Source organism: Coregonus lavaretus, assembly GCF_964263955.1.
Source record: "Coregonus lavaretus genome assembly, contig: SUPER_36_unloc_1, whole genome shotgun sequence".
NCBI classification, from domain to species: domain Eukaryota; kingdom Metazoa; phylum Chordata; class Actinopteri; order Salmoniformes; family Salmonidae; genus Coregonus; species Coregonus lavaretus.
The window spans coordinates 1,745,762-1,764,651 of NW_028167175.1; the positions used below are offsets into that span (position 1 = coordinate 1,745,762).

The 18,890-nt window shown below is 43.8% G+C and overlaps 2 protein-coding genes across 2 annotated transcripts in view; one reads left to right on the top strand and one right to left on the bottom strand.

Annotated features, from left to right (window-relative positions):
• LOC311111063 (paladin-like) overlaps window positions 1-11,245 on the bottom strand; it is a gene marked incomplete at its 5' end in the record, with an annotated part of 42,604 nt that extends 31,359 nt beyond the window's left edge. The window contains one exon of the mRNA XM_084189061.1: window positions 11,075-11,245. Coding sequence (XP_084045187.1) covers window positions 11,075-11,245 — 171 coding nt within the window. The remainder of the gene's footprint in view (window positions 1-11,074) is intronic.
• The window catches only part of pald1a (phosphatase domain containing paladin 1a), a 333,284-nt gene that overhangs the window by 191,070 nt on the left and 123,324 nt on the right, over window positions 1-18,890 (top strand). The window lies entirely within an intron of this gene.

Sequence of the window (18,890 nt, forward strand, 5' to 3'; positions counted from 1 at the left end):
AGTGGTTCTATGGTACAGTAACAGTCAGCTTCCCTCAGTGGTTCTATAGTACAGTAACAGTCAGCTTCCCTCAGTGTGGTTCTATGGTACAGTAACAGTCAGCTTCCCTCAGTGGTTCTATAGTACAGTAACAGTCAGCTTCCCTCAGTGGTTCTATAGTACAGTAACAGTCAGCTTCCCTCAGTGTTGTTCTATAGTACAGTAACAGTCAGCTTCCCTCAGTGTGGTTCTATAATACAGTAACAGTCAGCTTCCCTCAGTGTGGTTCTATAGTACAGTAACAGTCAGCTTCCCTCAGTGGTTCTATAGTACAGTAACAGTCAGCTTCCCTCAGTGTGGTTCTATAGTACAGTAACAGTCAGCTTCCCTCAGTGTGGTTCTATAATACAGTAACAGTCAGCTTCCCTCAGTGGTTCTATAGTACAGTAACAGTCAGCTTCACACAGTGTGGTTCTATAATACAGTAACAGTCAGCTTCCCTCAGTGGTTCTATAATACAGTAACAGTCAGCTTCCCTCAGTGTGGTTCTATAGTACAGTAACAGTCAGCTTCCCTCAGAGTGGTTCTATAGTACAGTAACAGTCAGCTTCCCTCAGTGGTTCTATAATACAGTAACAGTCAGCTTCCCTCAGTGTGGTTCTATAATACAGTAACAGTCAGCTTCCCTCAGTGGTTCTATAGTACAGTAACAGTCAGCTTCCCTCAGTGTGGTTCTATAGTACAGTAACAGTCAGCTTCCCTCAGTGTGGTTCTATAGTACAGTAACAGTCAGCTTCCCTCAGTGTGGTTCTATAATACAGTAACAGTCAGCTTCCCTCAGTGGTTCTATAATACAGTAACAGTCAGCTTCCCTCAGTGTGGTTCTATAGTACAGTAACAGTCAGCTTCCCTCAGAGTGGTTCTATAGTACAGTAACAGTCAGCTTCCCTCAGTGTGGTTCTATAGTACAGTAACAGTCAGCTTCCCTCAGTGTGGTTCTATAATACAGTAACAGTCAGCTTCCCTCAGTGTGGTTCTATAATACAGTAACAGTCAGCTTCCCTCAGTGTGGTTCTATAGTACAGTAACAGTCAGCTTCCCTCAGTGGTTCTATAGTACAGTAACAGTCAGCTTCCCTCAGTGTGGTTCTATAGTACAGTAACAGTATGCTTCCCTCAGTGGTTCTATAGTACAGTAACAGTCAGCTTCCCTCAGTGGTTCTATAGTACAGTAACAGTCAGCTTCCCTCAGTGTGGTTCTATAATACAGTAACAGTCAGCTTCCCTCAGTGTGGTTCTATAATACAGTAACAGTATGCTTCCCTCAGTGTGGTTCTATAGTACAGTAACAGTCAGCTTCCCTCAGTGTGGTTCTATAGTACAGTAACAGTCAGCTTCCCTCAGTGTGGTTCTATAATACAGTAACAGTCAGCTTCCCTCAGTGTGGTTCTATAATACAGTAACAGTCAGCTTCCCTCAGTGTGGTTCTATAATACAGTAACAGTCAGCTTCCCTCAGTGTGGTTCTATAATACAGTAACAGTCAGCTTCCCTCAGTGTGGTTCTATAGTACAGTAACAGTCAGCTTCCCTCAGTGGTTCTATAGTACAGTAACAGTCAGCTTCCCTCAGTGGTTCTATAGTACAGTAACAGTCAGCTTACCTCAGTGTGGTTCTATAGTACAGTAACAGTCAGCTTCCCTCAGTGGTTCTATAGTACAGTAACAGTCAGCTTCCCTCAGTGTGGTTCTATAGTACAGTAACAGTCAGCTTCCCTCAGTGGTTCTATAGTGCAGTAACAGTCAGCTTCCCTCAGTGTGGTTCTATAATACAGTAACAGTCAGCTTCCCTCAGTGTGGTTCTATAATACAGTAACAGTCAGCTTCCCTCAGTGTGGTTCTATAGTACAGTAACAGTCAGCTTCCCTCAGTGGTTCTATAGTACAGTAACAGTCAGCTTCCCTCAGTGTGGTTCTATAGTACAGTAACAGTCAGCTTCCCTCAGTGTGGTTCTATAATACAGTAACAGTCAGCTTCCCTCAGTGGTTCTATAGTACAGTAACAGTCAGCTTCACACAGTGTGGTTCTATAATACAGTAACAGTCAGCTTCCCTCAGTGGTTCTATAATACAGTAACAGTCAGCTTCCCTCAGTGTGGTTCTATAGTACAGTAACAGTCAGCTTCCCTCAGAGTGGTTCTATAGTACAGTAACAGTCAGCTTCCCTCAGTGGTTCTATAATACAGTAACAGTCAGCTTCCCTCAGTGTGGTTCTATAATACAGTAACAGTCAGCTTCCCTCAGTGGTTCTATAGTACAGTAACAGTCAGCTTCCCTCAGTGTGGTTCTATAGTACAGTAACAGTCAGCTTCCCTAAGTGTGGTTCTATAATACAGTAACAGTCAGCTTCCCTCAGTGTGGTTCTATAATACAGTAACAGTCAGCTTCCCTCAGTGGTTCTATAATACAGTAACAGTCAGCTTCCCTCAGTGTGGTTCTATAGTACAGTAACAGTCAGCTTCCCTCAGAGTGGTTCTATAGTACAGTAACAGTCAGCTTCCCTCAGTGTGGTTCTATAGTACAGTAACAGTCAGCTTCCCTCAGTGTGGTTCTATAATACAGTAACAGTCAGCTTCCCTCAGTGTGGTTCTATAATACAGTAACAGTCAGCTTCCCTCAGTGTGGTTCTATAGTACAGTAACAGTCAGCTTCCCTCAGTGGTTCTATAGTACAGTAACAGTCAGCTTCCCTCAGTGTGGTTCTATAGTACAGTAACAGTATGCTTCCCTCAGTGGTTCTATAGTACAGTAACAGTCAGCTTCCCTCAGTGGTTCTATAGTACAGTAACAGTCAGCTTCCCTCAGTGTGGTTCTATAATACAGTAACAGTCAGCTTCCCTCAGTGTGGTTCTATAATACAGTAACAGTCAGCTTCCCTCAGTGTGGTTCTATAGTACAGTAACAGTCAGCTTCCCTCAGTGTGGTTCTATAGTACAGTAACAGTCAGCTTCCATCAGTGTGGTTCTATAGTACAGTAACAGTCAGCTTCCCTCAGTGGTTCTATAGTACAGTAACAGTCAGCTTCCCTCAGTGTGGTTCTATAATACAGCAACAGTCAGCTTCCCTCAGTGTGGTTCTATAGTACAGTAACAGTCAGCTTCCCTCAGTGGTTCTATAGTACAGTAACAGTCAGCTTCCCTCAGTGTGGTTCTATAGTACAGTAACAGTCAGCTTCCCTCAGTGGTTCTATAGTAGAGTAACAGTCAGCTTCCCTCAGTGGTTCTATAGTACAGTAACAGTCAGCTTCCCTCAGTGTGGTTCTATAGTACAGTAACAGTCAGCTTCCCTCAGTGTGGTTCTATAGTACAGTAACAGTCAGCTTCCCTCAGTGTGGTTCTATAGTACAGTAACAGTCAGCTTCCCTCAGTGTGGTTCTATAGTACAGTAACAGTCAGCTTCCCTCAGTGGTTCTATAGTACAGTAACAGTCAGCTTCCCTCAGTGTGGTCCTATAGTACAGTAACAATCAGCTTCCCTCAGTGTGGTTCTATAGTACAGTAACAGTCAGCTTCCCTCAGTGGTTCTATAGTACAGTAACAGTCAGCTTCCCTCAGTGTGGTTCTATAGTACAGTAACAGTCAGCTTCCCTCAGTGTGGTTCTATAGTACAGTAACAGTCAGCTTCCCTCAGTGGTTCTATAGTACAGTAACAGTCAGCTTCCCTCAGTGGTTCTATAGTACAGTAACAGTCAGCTTCCCTCAGTGGTTCTATAGTACAGTAACAGTCAGCTTCCCTCAGTGTGGTTCTATAATACAGTAACAGTCAGCTTCCCTCAGTGTGGTTCTATAGTACAGTAACAGTCAGCTTCCCTCAGTGTGGTTCTATAGTACAGTAACAGTCAGCTTCCCTCAGTGGTTCTATAGTACAGTAACAGTCAGCTTCCCTCAGTGTGGTTCTATAATACAGTAACAGTCAGCTTCCCTCAGTGTGGTTCTATAGTACAGTAACAGTCAGCTTCCCTCAGTGTGGTTCTATAGTACAGTAACAGTCAGCTTCCCTCAGTGGTTCTATAGTACAGTAACAGTCAGCTTCCCTCAGTGTGGTTCTATAGTACAGTAACAGTCAGCTTCCCTCAGTGTGGTTCTATAGTACAGTAACAGTCAGCTTCCCTCAGTGGTTCTATAGTACAGTAACAGTCAGCTTCCCTCAGTGGTTCTATAGTACAGTAACAGTCAGCTTACCTCAGTGTGGTTCTATAGTACAGTAACAGTCAGCTTCCCTCAGTGGTTCTATAGTACAGTAACAGTCAGCTTCCCTCAGTGTGGTTCTATAGTACAGTAACAGTCAGCTTCCCTCAGTGGTTCTATAGTGCAGTAACAGTCAGCTTCCCTCAGTGTGGTTCTATAATACAGTAACAGTCAGCTTCCCTCAGTGTGGTTCTATAATACAGTAACAGTCAGCTTCCCTCAGTGTGGTTCTATAGTACAGTAACAGTCAGCTTCCCTCAGTGGTTCTATAGTACAGTAACAGTCAGCTTCCCTCAGTGTGGTTCTATAGTACAGTAACAGTCAGCTTCCCTCAGTGGTTCTATAGTACAGTAACAGTCAGCTTCCCTCAGTGGTTCTATAGTACAGTAACAGTCAGCTTACCTCAGTGTGGTTCTATAGTACAGTAACAGTCAGCTTCCCTCAGTGGTTCTATAGTACAGTAACAGTCAGCTTCCCTCAGTGTGGTTCTATAGTACAGTAACAGTCAGCTTCCCTCAGTGGTTCTATAGTGCAGTAACAGTCAGCTTCCCTCAGTGTGGTTCTATAATACAGTAACAGTCAGCTTCCCTCAGTGTGGTTCTATAATACAGTAACAGTCAGCTTCCCTCAGTGTGGTTCTATAGTACAGTAACAGTCAGCTTCCCTCAGTGGTTCTATAGTACAGTAACAGTCAGCTTCCCTCAGTGTGGTTCTATAGTACAGTAACAGTCAGCTTCCCTCAGTGGTTCTATAGTACAGTAACAGTCAGCTTCCCTCAGTGGTTCTATAGTACAGTAACAGTCAGCTTCCCTCAGTGTGGTTCTATAGTACAGTAACAGTCAGCTTCCCTCAGTGGTTCTATAGTACAGTAACAGTCAGCTTCCCTCAGTGTGGTTCTATAGTACAGTAACAGTCAGCTTCCCTCAGTGGTTCTATATTACAGTAACAGTCAGCTTCCCTCAGTGTGGTTCTATAGTACAGTAACAGTCAGCTTCCCTCAGTGGTTCTATAGTACAGTAACAGTCAGCTTCCCTCAGTGTGGTTCTATAGTACAGTAACAGTCAGCTTCCCTCAGTGGTTCTATAGTACAGTAACAGTCAGCTAGTTTACCATTACTCAGCCTCTTCCTTCAGCCCTAGTTTACCATTACTCAGCCTCTTCCTTCAGCCCTAGTTTACCATTACTCAGCCTCTTCCTTCAGCCCTAGTTTACCATTACTCAGCCTCTTCCTTCAGCCCTAGTTTACCATTACTCAGCCTCTTCCTTCAGCCCTAGTTTACCATTACTCAGCCTCTTCCTTCTGCCCTAGTTTACCATTACTCAGCCTCTTCCTTCAGCCCTAGTTTACCATTACTCAGCCTCTTCCTTCAGCCCTAGTTTACCATTACTCAGCCTCTTCCTTCAGCCCTAGTTTACCATTACTCAGCCTCTTCCTTCTGCCCTAGTTTACCATTACTCAGCCTCTTCCTTCAGCCCTAGTTTACCATTACTCAGCCCCTTCCTTCTGCCCTAGTTTACCATTACTCAGCCTCTTCCTTCAGCCCTAGTTTACCATTACTCAGCCTCTTCCTTCTGCCCTAGTTTACCATTACTCAGCCTCTTCCTTCAGCCCTAGTTTACCATTACTCAGCCTCTTCCTTCAGCCCTACCATTACTCAGCCTCTTCCTTCTGCCCTAGTTTACCATTACTCAGCCTCTTCCTTCTGCCCTAGTTTACCATTACTCAGCCTCTTCCTTCAGCCCTAGTTTACCATTACTCAGCCTCTTCCTTCAGCCCTAGTTTACCATTACTCAGCCTCTTCCTTCTGCCCTAGTTTACCATTACTCAGCCTCTTCCTTCAGCCCTACCATTACTCAGCCCCTTCCTTCAGCCCTAGTTTACCATTACTCAGCCTCTTCCTTCTGCCCTAGTTTACCATTACTCAGACTCTTCCTTCAGCCCTAGTTTACCATTACTCAGCCTCTTCCTTCAGCCCTAGTTTACCATTACTCAGCCTCTTCCTTCTGCCCTAGTTTACCATTACTCAGCCTCTTCCTTCAGCCCTACCATTACTCAGCCCCTTCCTTCAGCCCTAGTTTACCATTACTCAGCCTCTTCCTTCAGCCCTAGTTTACCATTACTCAGCCTCTTCCTTCTGCCATAGTTTACCATTACTCAGCCTCTTCCTTCAGCCCTAGTTTACCATTACTCAGCCTCTTCCTTCAGCCCTAGTTTACCATTACTCAGCCTCTTCCTTCAGCCCTAGTTTACCATTACTCAGCCTCTTCCTTCAGCCCTACCATTACTCAGCCTCTTCCTTCTGCCCTAGTTTACCATTACTCAGCCTCTTCCTTCTGCCCTAGTTTACCATTACTCAGCCTCTTCCTTCAGCCCTAGTTTACCATTACTCAGCCTCTTCCTTCAGCCCTAGTTTACCATTACTCAGCCTCTTCCTTCTGCCCTAGTTTACCATTACTCAGCCTCTTCCTTCAGCCCTAGTTTACCATTACTCAGCCTCTTCCTTCAGCCCTAGTTTACCATAACTCAGCCTCTTCCTTCAGCCCTAGTTTACCATTACTCAGCCTCTTCCTTCAGCCCTAGTTTACCATTACTCAGCCTCTTCCTTCATCCCTAGTTTACCATTACTCAGCCTCTTCCTTCTGCCCTAGTTTACCATTACTCAGCCTCTTCCTTCAGCCCTAGTTTACCATTACTCAGCCTCTTCCTTCAGCCCTAGTTTACCATTACTCAGCCTCTTCCTTCAGCTATAGTTTACCATTACTCAGCCCCTTCCTTCAGCCCTAGTTTAGATTGTTAATTGCTTTCATCCTGTGTTTTTTTCTCTTCTGTTTTGTTGTGCAGTGTCCAGTTTTTTTTTTAAGGCACCTTTAATCCAGTGTACTATTATTATTTATTATAATTATTTATTGATGTTTTCCAGAGAACAAATATTTGTTCAAGAAGAGCTTAACGGTGGGCTTTGACACCATTTGTCCCTGGAGGGCGAGACTTCGGCGCTTGTAACGCCAGGGTAGTGGGTTCGATCCCCGGGACAACCCATACACAAAAATGTATGCACGCATGACTGTAAGTCGCTTTGGATAAAAGCGTCTGCTAAATGGCATATTATTATTATTATTATTACTTGATTCTTGGTTGTTTTTACCAACCAGAAGGCTGGAAGAAAAACTTCCAACTTCAGTTTGAAAAGAGTGATGAAGAGTGAATGAACGTGCCTCCTAAAAACTCATTACTATCTTCCAACTATAAAGCACTACATTAAACTGCAACTGACCCTAACCCTGACCACGCACAAAGGTCAAACAATTATCTTTAGTATACAGCTGAAGATTGCATTCTATGATTTTGTATGGGTCCCAAATGGCATCCTATCCCCTGTCAGCCCTGCTCAAAAACACAGTGCACTAAATAGGGAAGTGTGTGCCATTTGGGACTCAGAACTTGCCTTGAATATAATAACCAACATGACAATGGAGCGACAACACCAGCCAGGGGGGCTAACGCTCCGCTAGCAGTGGAATGCCCATAGATTCAGTGCTTTACTGTACGCTGCACAGCTGGCCAAACCAGGACAAAAGACAAACCACCAAAAACACAGGGTCCCAGACCTTATGGAGTTCAATGTGTGAAGAACCAGGCCACAATAGAACTTGGATAAGCTTGTAAATTCCAGGGGGGATATCCACATGAAACTCTGGTAACGCTTCAGAGCACACAAACTGGATGGGGAGGTTTTCCCTTGTTTTTGGCTCCTCTGAGGCCATTTCTCACCCAAACACTTACAGTACGACATCTGGAGAGAATATAGTGATATATATATATGTCATTGTGTCCAAACTTGTGTGTGTGTGTGTGTGTGTGTGTGTGTGTGTGTGTGTGTGTGCGTGTATATATATATATATATATATATATGTGTGTGTATACAGTGAGGGAAAAAAGTATTTGATCCTCTGCTGATTTTGTACGTTTGCCCACTGACAAAGACATGATCAGTCTATAATTTTAATGGTAGGTTTATTTGAACAGTGAGAGACAGAATAACAACAAAAAAATCCAGAAAAACGCATGTCAAAAATGTTATAAATTGATTTAGTATTTGACCCCTCTGCAAAACATGACTTAGTACTTGGTGGCAAAACCCTTGTTGGCAATCACAGAGGTCAGACATTTCCTGTAGTTGGCCACCAGGTTTGCACACATCTCAGGAGGGATTTTGTCCCACTCCTCTTTGCAGATCTTCTCCAAGTCATTACGGTTTTGAGCCTGACGTTTGGCAACTCGAACCTTCAGCTCCCTCCACAGATTTTCTATGGGATTAAGGTCTGGAGACTGGCTAGGCCACTCCAGGACCTTAATGTGCTTCTTCTTGAGCCACTCCTTTGTTGCCTTGGCCGTGTGTTTTGGGTCATTGTCATGCTGGAATACCCATCCATGGCCCATTTTCAATGCCCTGGCTGAGGGAAGGAGGTTCTCACCCAAGATTTGACGGTACATGGCCCCGTCCATCGTCCCTTTGATGCAGTGAAGTTGTCCTGTCCCCTTAGCAGAAAAACACCCCCAAAGCATAATGTTTCCACCTCCATGTTTGACGGTGGGGATGGTGTTCTTGGGGTCATAGGCAGCATTCCTCCTCCTCCAAACACGGCGAGTTGAGTTGATGCCAAAGAGCTCGAATTTGGTCTCATCTGACCACAACACTTTCACCCAGTTATCCTCTGAATCATTCCGATGTTCATTGGCAAACTTCAGACGGGCCTGTATATGTGCTTTCTTGAGCAAGGGGACCTTGCGGGCGCTGCAGGATTTCAGTCCTTCACGGCGTAGTGGGTTACCAATTGTTTTCTTGGTGACTATGGCCCAGCCGCCTTGAGATCATTGACAAGATCCTCCCGTGTAGTTCTGGGCTGATTCCTCACCGTTCTCATGATCATTGCAACTCCACGAGGTGAGATCTTGCAGGGAGCCCCAGGCCGAGGGAGATTGACAGTTATTTTGTGTTTCTTCCATTTGCGAATAATCGCACCAACTGTTGTCACCTTCTCACCAAGCTGCTTGGCGATGGTCTTGTAGCCCATTCCAGCCTTGTGTAGGTCTACAATCTTGTCCCTGACATCCTTGGAGAGATCTTTGGTCTTGGCCATGGTGGAGAGTTTGGAATCTGATTGATTCATTGCTTCTGTGGACAGGTGTCTTTTTATACAGGTAACAAACTGAGATTAGGTGCACTCCCTTTAAGAGTGTGCTCCTAATCTCAGCTCGTTACCTGTATAAAAGACACCTGGGAGCCAGAAATCTTTCTGATTTAGAGGGGTTCAAATACTTATTTTCCTCATTAAAATGCTAATCAATTTATAACATTTTTGACATGCGTTTTTCTGGATTATTTTGTTGTTATTCTGTCTCTCACTGTTCAAATAAACCTACCATTAAAATGATAGACTGATCATTTCTTTGTCAGTGGGCAAACGTACAAAATCAGCAGGGGATCAAATACTTTTTTCCCTCACTGTACATATGTGTGTGTGTGTGTATCATTGTGGGTAATAGATTTCTTCCCCTATTTTAGTTTAATGAACCCAGATAAGTGTGGTTGCATCCCAAATGGCACCCTATTCCCTAGTTAGTGCACTACTTTTGACCAGGGTCCATAGGGTCCATAGGGCTCTGGTCAAAAGTAGTACACTATCTAGGGAATAGGGTGCCATTTGGGATGCAACCTGTGCTGTTGCTTTGTCCACACTTGTGAATAGAACGTGCATGAAGGCGGCAGCTCCATTTTCTGAAGAGACCAGCGTGCACCACCACACTTCTGTTGTTGATTCTCAGCTGGCCTTTTATGAAGCAGCTGGAATTCCTTTCTTTCTTTCTCCGTCGTTCTAAGGAGCCTCTTGCAACCGAACAAATTGACTTCACATTTCAATCAATATTCAGTAAACATCCTGGATGACATCCGTGGTTGTGTTCCTATGGGCCCTGGTCTAAAGTAGTGCCCTCTATAAAGGGGAAACGGTGCCATTTGGAGCACAATCAAGTGCTTCTGAATGAGGAGAGGAAGAGAGGAGGTCTCTGCTCTCCCCTCACATTGCCTCAGTGAAGTTTCCACGGGTAAATCGAGGGTTGAATGTGTGTCAGTCTGTGAGGAGGTGCAAGGGGTGCACAGGGGGTTGTATGTGCTGTGGATCAGATATCAGATGGCCTGGGTCTGGAAACCTGCCACACGTTTCCTCACTGCACAAAAAAAGGGCTGATGGGGTCCTTTTCCTTCATAAGCCACAGCAGCATTATTCTGAGATTTCATTGGACTGGTATAGGTCAAAGAAACCGAAACGGGCAAATCTGACAACTGGATATAAGAATACAATATAATACAAAAACAATAACTGGCCGCTGATGTTGGATGATATCCCAACTTAATTTTTTTATAAAAAAAGTTAGGATAAAAGTGATGAATTTGACCAGGTTTGGGGAAATTCCATTAAATTTTCCCTCATTGAAATGCAATTTTCTATTTGAAAAGCAATTTTCCTTATTGAAAATATTTTTTTCCCCATGGAAAAGCAATGGGGGGAAATGTATTTAGAATTGATATTTCAGTTTACTTCCTGAATTGACTGAAATGAAATAGAATTCACCCCAGCCCTGTAGTAATCATGAAGGTAATTCTATAACCTCATTCTGGGTCAGAATTTACTATAGGGTGAGTGTTTCTACTGTTCTGCTGTGTGAATGGGAGGCCAACCCAATGAATATATATTATATTCCAGTCCAGTCCAGTCCAGTCTAGTCCAGTCTCTTCTATCCTAGGTCAGTGTACTGTGAGTTGTGCTGTGTGAATGAATGGGAGGCCAACCAACCTGTTGCATCCAGGCGGTAAAGGATCGTTGCCAGGAGTCCTTCTTCTCCAGGTGCAGATAGCTGTTGAAGAGGATGAGGTACATGTATCGCTCCAGATACTGGAGGCTCTTCAGAAGCAGCTGCTGCACCTCCTTCTCCGTCTTACCACTTTTAATCTGCAGGGGAATCATGGAACGAGGAGTCATTATAAAAAAGGGTCCGTCCACACCAAGGATGATAATAACTGGAACCATAAAAAAATTGAAGTTATTTTATTTCAAGTGAACAGCAGCGTCCCACACTACAACGGTAACTAACACATGGTGGGGAAGAAACAAGACTTTAATTTAGGTGAACTATCCCTTTAATTAATGTTTAGGTGAACTACCCCTTTAATTAATGTTTAGGTGAACTACCCCTTTAATTAATGTTTAGGTGAACTACCCCTTTAATTAATGTTTAGGTGAACTACCCCTTTAATTAATGTTTAGGTGAACTACCCCTTTAATTAATGTTTAGGTGAACTATCCCTTTAATTAATGTTTAGGTGAACTACCCCTTTAAATAATGTTTAGGTGAACTATCCCTTTAATTAATGTTTAGGTGAACTACCCCTTTAATTAATGTTTAGGTGAACTATCCCTTTAATTAATGTTTAGGTGAACTAACCCTTTAATTAATGTTTAGGTGAACTAACCCTTTAATTAATGTTTAGGTGAACTACCCCTTTAATTAATGTGGTGAATCAGACTGCTGTGAGATTGATCCCAAGACATATCTCAACTACGTTTGATCTGGGGGGGGTCATTATTATGGGTGTCGTCTAATTTCTATACATGGGTAAAGCCTGGGGTACTAGCAATGTGAAGGTCATGGGTTCAATTCATCAGGGATCAGATCATACACACTAAATGTATGCAAATTGTAATGTATTTCACTTTGGATAATAGTGTCCTCTCAGTGCTACAGTATATAGTGTATTATCATTATATTAAAGTGGTCTCTGTTTGGCCACGCATGAATACAGCACAGCCTGGTGAGAATAAATCACAGTGCGACCCCTTCAACCGGCCTTAATAGCCAGGTAACCGCATTCCATTATGGATACATTATAGCAGCTAAAGGCCAGATAGCTGTATGTCTCCTCTAATGGGTTATAGCAGCTAAAGGTCAGATAGCTGTATGTCTCTAATGGGTTATAGCAGCTAAAGGTCAGATAGCTGTGTGTCTCTAATGGGTTATAGCAGCAAAAGGTCAGATAGCTGTATGTCTATGCACGTTTTTTGGGACGTAACATTCCTCAATAGGATGCTAACTAGTTAAAATATTAAATGTGGGATCTAGCTAATGATTAGGCCAATAGGGCAGATGCAGATAGGCAACCCCATGATTCAGCCTATTTATTTATAGCCACTATGCTGCATCCGTTGGGCTACAGGTGACACTGCTTATTGCTAATAGTATCCCGTGCCTTCAGAAAGGATTCACACCCCTTTACTTTTCCCACATGTTGTTGTGTGACAGACTGAACTTAAAATGGATTAAATGGAGATGTTTTGTCACTGGCCGAAACACAACACCCCATAATGTCAAAGTGGAATTACGTTTAAATGTTTTTTTAACATATTAATTAAAAAACGAAAAGCTGAAATGTCTTGAGTCAATAAGTATTCGACCCCTTTGTTATGGCAAGCCTAAATCAGTTCAGTAGTAAAAATGTGCTTAACAAGTCACATAATAAATTGCATGGACTCACTCTGTGTGCAATAATAGTGTTTAACATTTTTAAATGGACTACCTCATCTCTGTACCCCACACATATAATTATCTGTAAGGTCCCTCATTCCAGCAGTGAATTTCAAACACAGATTCAACCACAAAGACCAGGGAGGTTTTCCAATGCCTCTCAAAGAAGGGCACCTATTGGTAGATATACATTGAATATCTCTTTGAGCATGGTGAAGTTATTCATTACACTTTGGATGGTGTATCAATACACCCAGTCACTACTGTACAGGCATCCTTTCTAACTCAGTTGCCGGAGAGGAAGGAAACCGTTCAGGGATTTCACCATGAGGCCAATGGTGACTTTTAAACAGTTACAGAGTTGAATGGTTGTGACAGGAGTGAAACATTGTAGTTACTCCACAATACTAACCTAATTGACAGAGTGAAAAGAAGGAAGCCTGTACAGAATAAAAATATTCAAAAACATGCATCACGTTTGCAACAAGGCACTAAAGTAACACTGCACAAAATGTGGTAAAGCAATTAACTTTTTGTCCTGATAACAAAGTGTTATGTTTGGTGAAAATCCAATACAACACATTACTGAGTACCACTCTCCATATTTTCAAGCATAGTGGAGGCCGCATCGTGTTATGGGTATGCTTGTAATCCATAAGGACTGGGGAGTTTTTCAGGATAAAAAATAAATGGAATGGCGCTAAGTACAGGAAAAATCCTAGAGGAAAACCTGGTCAGTCTGCTTTCCACCAGACACTGGGAGATGAATTCACCTTTCAGCAGGACAATAACCTAAAACACAAGGCCAAATCTACGCTGGAGTTGCTTACCAAGAAGACAGTGAACGTTCCTGAGTGGCCGAGTTACAGTTTTGACTTAAATCTACTTGAAAATCTATAGCAAGACCTTAAAATGGTTGTCTAGCAAAAATATAAACGCAACATCCAACAATTTCAAAAATGTTACTGAGTTAGAGTTCATATGAGGAAATCAGTCAATTGAAATAAATTAATTAGGCCCTAATCTATGAATTTCACATGACTGGGCAGGGGTGGAGCCATGGGTGGGCCTTGGAGGGCATAGGCCAACCCACTTGGCAGCCAGGCCCACCCATTGGGGAGCCAGGCCCAGCCAATCAGAATCAGTTTTTCCCCACAAAAAGGCTTTATTACAGACTGAAATACTCTTCAGCACCCCCCCACCCCCCCTCAGACGATCCTGTAGGTGGAGAAGCCAGGTGTGGAGGTCCTGGGTTGGCGTGGTTACATGTGGTTTGCGGTTGTGAGGCTGGTTGGACATACTGCCAAATTCTCTAAAAACGACATTGGAGGCAGCTTATGGTAGAGCAATTAACATTAAATTCTCTGGCAACGGCTCTGGTGGACATTCCTGAAGTCAGCATGCCAATTGCACGCTCCCTCAAAACTTGAGCCATCTGTGGCATTGTGTTGTGTGACAACACTGCACATTTTAGAGTGGCCTTTTATTGTCCCCAGCACAAGGTGCACCTGTGTAATCAGCATACTGTTTAATCAGCTTCTAGATATGCCACACCTGTCAGGTGGATGGATTATCTTGGCAAAGGAGAAATGCTCACTAAGAGGGATGTAAACAAATTTGTGCACACAATTTGAGAGAAATAAGCTTTTTGTGCGTATGGAAAATGTCTGGGATTTTTTATTTCAGCTCATGACAACATGGAACAAACACTTTACATGTTGTTGTTTATATTTTTGTTCAGTGTAACTTGAAAAACTATGGCAAGACTTGAAAATGGTTGCCTAGCAATGATTAACAACCAACTTGCTGAGCTTGAAGAATTTTGAAAATAATAAAATGGGTGAATGTTGCACAATCCAGGTGTGGAAAGCTCTTAAGAGACTTACCCAGAAACACTCACAGCTGTAATCGCTGCCAACGTTGCTTCTACAAAATATTGACTGAGGGGTGTGATTACTTACATAAAATGAGATATATCTGTATTTCATTTTCAATAAAATTTGCAGGAAATTCTAAAAACATGTTTTGACTGTCATTATCGGGTATTGTGTGTAGATGGGTAAGAAAATACATATATTTAAATCAATTTTGAATTCAGGATGTAATACAACAAAATGTGGAATAAGCCAAGGGGTTTGGATACTTTCTGAAGGAACTGTAATGGATACAGCCGATGCATGGTCCAATATGTTATTGGGCTCATTTTTGGAGCCTATAGAGAGGAGGTCAGAGACCTGGCAGTGTGTTGCCAGGACAACAACCTCTCCCTCAACGTGATCAAGACAAAGGAGATGATCGTGGACTACAGGAAAAGGAGGGCCAAACAGGTCCACATTAACATCGACGGGGGCTGTTGTGGAGCAGGTTGAGAGCTTCAAGTTCATTGGTGTCCACATCACCAACAAACTATCATGGTCCAAACACACCAAGACAGTCACACAGACAACACCTTTCCCCCTCAGGACTCTGAAAATATTTGGCATGGGTCCCCAGATCCTCAATAAGTTCTACAGCTGCACCATCGAGAGCATCCTGACTGGTTGCATCACCGCCTGGTATGGCAACTGCTCGGCCTCCGACCGCAAGGCGCTACAGAGGGTAGTGCGTACGGCCCAGTACATCACTGGGGCCAAGCTTCCTGCCATCCAGGACCTTTATACCAGGCAGTGTCAGAGGAAGACCATCAAAATTACAAAAGACTCCAGCCACCCTAGTCATAAACTGTTCTCTCTGCTACCGCACGGCAAGCGGTACCGGAGCGCCAAGTCTAGGTCCAAAAGGCTTCTTAACAGCTTCTACCCGCAAGCCATAAGACTGCTGAAGAGCTAATCAAATGGCTACCAGGACTTTTTGCATTGACCCCCCCCCCCCCTCCTTTTTTACGCTGCTGCTACTGGCTGTTTATTATCTATGCATAGTCACTTTACCCCTACCTACATGTACATATTACCTGGACTAACCTGTACCCGCGCTCATTGACTCGGTACCGGTACCCCCTGTATATAGCCTCGTTATTGTTAATTTATTGTTGGTCTTTTATTTTTTTGCTTTAGTTTATTTAGTAAAACTGCATTGTTTGTTAAGGGTTTGTAAGTAAGCATTTCAAGGTAAGTCTACACCTGTTGTATTCGGCGCATGTGACAAATTACATTTGATATGTCACCAATGAGAGCTGAAAACCTTTTAAAATAATGATATTTTTAAGGTCAGGTATGGCATCAGTGTAACAGTCCTACTAAAAGTCTGTCTTTCTCTATTTGCTGTGACCCCCCCCCCCCCCCCCCGGAAAACCTGTTAGCGCCCCCCCCTGACAGCCTGTGACCACCCCCCCCCCCCGACAGCCTGTGACCCCCCCCCCCCCCCCCCCCCCATGCATATGAACTCAAGTTAGTGCATTTTTATTGTTAGTGCAGACATCAGCCAGAGAAGTGAGAGAAGGGGAGACGTCCATTTGATCAGCAGCAACGGATGAAAACAGACTGAATGACACTGAAGAGGAACACTGACAAAATAAAACAAACATGAACCTGTGTGAGAGAGAGAGGAATACTATATTTCCCTTGACATCGTGACGCTGAATGTAAAAAATTGCTCAACTTACCCTACACTCCCCTACTATAGGAACGTAAATCTTCAATACTTAAAAGTAAAAATACTTTCAAATTACTTTAAATCTCTTCAATGGAAGTAGTAGACCATCGAGTGGTTCTCCTAAAGAGCCTACTGGTTACAGTTCTGAGTTTAAGAGGATAATGATCCAGTATCAGCAGCAGATAAGTAGCAAACTTAGCAGATAAGTATCAAGTATCAAAGTGGCCATAATTCTTCTTTAAAAATACACTCGTTCTCCACTCTCCTACTTTAAGTCTAACTGAAAATATGCGAGTGAAAGTCAATAACCAAGCCTAACCTAGCAATCGGGCTCCCGAGTGGCACAGCGGTCTAAGGCACTGCATCTCAGTGCTTGAGGCGTCACTACAGACCCCCTGGTTCGATTCCAGGCTGTATCACAATCCAGCCGTGATTGGGAGTCCCATAGGGCGGCGCACAATTGGCCCAGCGTCGTCCGGGTTTTGCCGTTGTAGGCCGTCATTGTAAATAAGAATTTGTTCTTAACTGACTTGCCTAGTTAAATAAAGGTAAAAAATCTCTCTCTACGCTGAGTAACCTTGTAAATGGGGTCGTTTGGTTACTGGCACCATTGTATCTGCTGACAAGGCTCTTCGAGCAGCACTACGGCTGTGTCCCAAATTATTCCCTATTTAATGCACTGCTTTTTACCAGGGCCCATAGGGTTCTGGTCAAAAGTAGTGGACTACATAGGGAATAGGGTGCCATTTGGGACACAGTCCATTAGTCAATGTCAGTAAAAAAGGTTTTTAAATGTGAAGCCTTGATTTCTTTGGGCCTTGAGCTAAACTGGAACCGAGTCATATATGCTTCAGAGTGTTTGTAGTGGCAAGGTTGGGGGGGGGGGGGGGGGGGGGGGTGAGGAGGGGGGGAGAGGGGTGAGGAGGGGGGCAAGGGAGGACAGGAGGGAGGTGAGCGGTGAGGAGGGGCTAGCTCCCTGTAGCATCAGAAGTCTAAGCAGAAAGCAGAATGTACTAGACTACATGATAATGAATATTTGGAACTGCCAGAATGAGGTGTGTTTGGGGTCTGATAGAAAATGTTGCGACATTAAATTAATTGCATTTTTTTAAAGGTTTCACTAACTGTATAAGGACAAATTAAGAAACATTCTACGGTGCATTAGGGCTAATAACCTGCCCTTTTACAATGTTAATAGGCCTCCTGTAGCTCAGTTGGTAGAGCATGGCGCTTGCAACGCCAGGGTTGTGGGTTCGTTTCCCACGGGGGACCAGTATGAAAATGTATGCACTCACTAACTGTAAGTCGCTCTGGATAAGAGTGTCTGCTAAATGACTAAAATGTAAAAAAAAATAGGTAATATGTGGACTGGTGGAAATAAACACTGTGTAGAGTACCAATCAGGGGCCATTTCACGGTGGGGAAGACTCTGCCTCCGTGAGGGAGTCAGTGGTACTTCCTGTCCATTCCCAAACAGGGGCGGGAAGAGAGAGAGAGAGAGAGATCCCAGTTTTCCGAGGTCGTGTCCCAAATTGAACCCTATTCCCTACATAGTGCCCTACCTGTGACCAGAGAACTCAGACTGAGTAACTATAGAAAAGGGAATAGGGTGCCATTTGGGACGCAGTAGTCTGACTCTGAGGTTGTTAAATGTTGTGCAGACGTTCCTCAGGGAACTCTCATGGGCCCTGTCGGTGGCCGGCACATGACATAATGAAAGAAAGGCAGCACATATTTTCCAACATCCTGCGTCCCCCTCTCTTCTCTCCTGGTCTCGTCTGGCAGCTGAGCTAACCGGACAACAGGTGAATCCTGTCTGTCTGGGAACCCTGCGAGGCTCATGTTCATTAGTGCACAGAGTAAAATGAAATATTTTATTGGTTAAATTCAGGGCCGTATTCATTAGCAACTAAACGGAAGAAAGCACAACGAACCGGATAGGGACAACCTGAACTTAAGCAGCGCTAATTTGCAACAGAATACTATTTGCTACGGTTTGCTATGGTGTGCACTGATGAATATGGCCCAGGACGTCCCTCTTCCTGTTTCAGTGTGTTCTCCTCTGTTTGGTGCCTATTGAACGACCCAGGACGTCCCTCTTCCTGTTTCAGTGTGTTCTCCTCTGTTTGGTGCCTATTGAACGACCCAGGACGTCCCTCTTCCTGTTTCAGTGTGTTCTCCTCTGTTTGGTGCCTATTGAACGACCCAGGACGTCCCTCTTCCTGTTTCAGTGTGTTCTCCTCTGTTTGGTGCCTATTGAACGACCCAGGACGTCCCTCTTCCTGTTTCAGTGTGTTCTCCTCTGTTTGGTGCCTATTGAACGACCCAGGACGTCCCTCTTCCTGTTTCAGTGTGTTCTCCTCTGTTTGGTGCCTATTGAACGACCCAGGACGTCCCTCTTCCTGTTTCAGTGTGTTCTCCTCTGTTTGGTGCCTATTGAACAGGACCCTGATCCCCCTGTGCGCCCTGCCCTCCCACAAGGCTCTGAAGCAACACTAC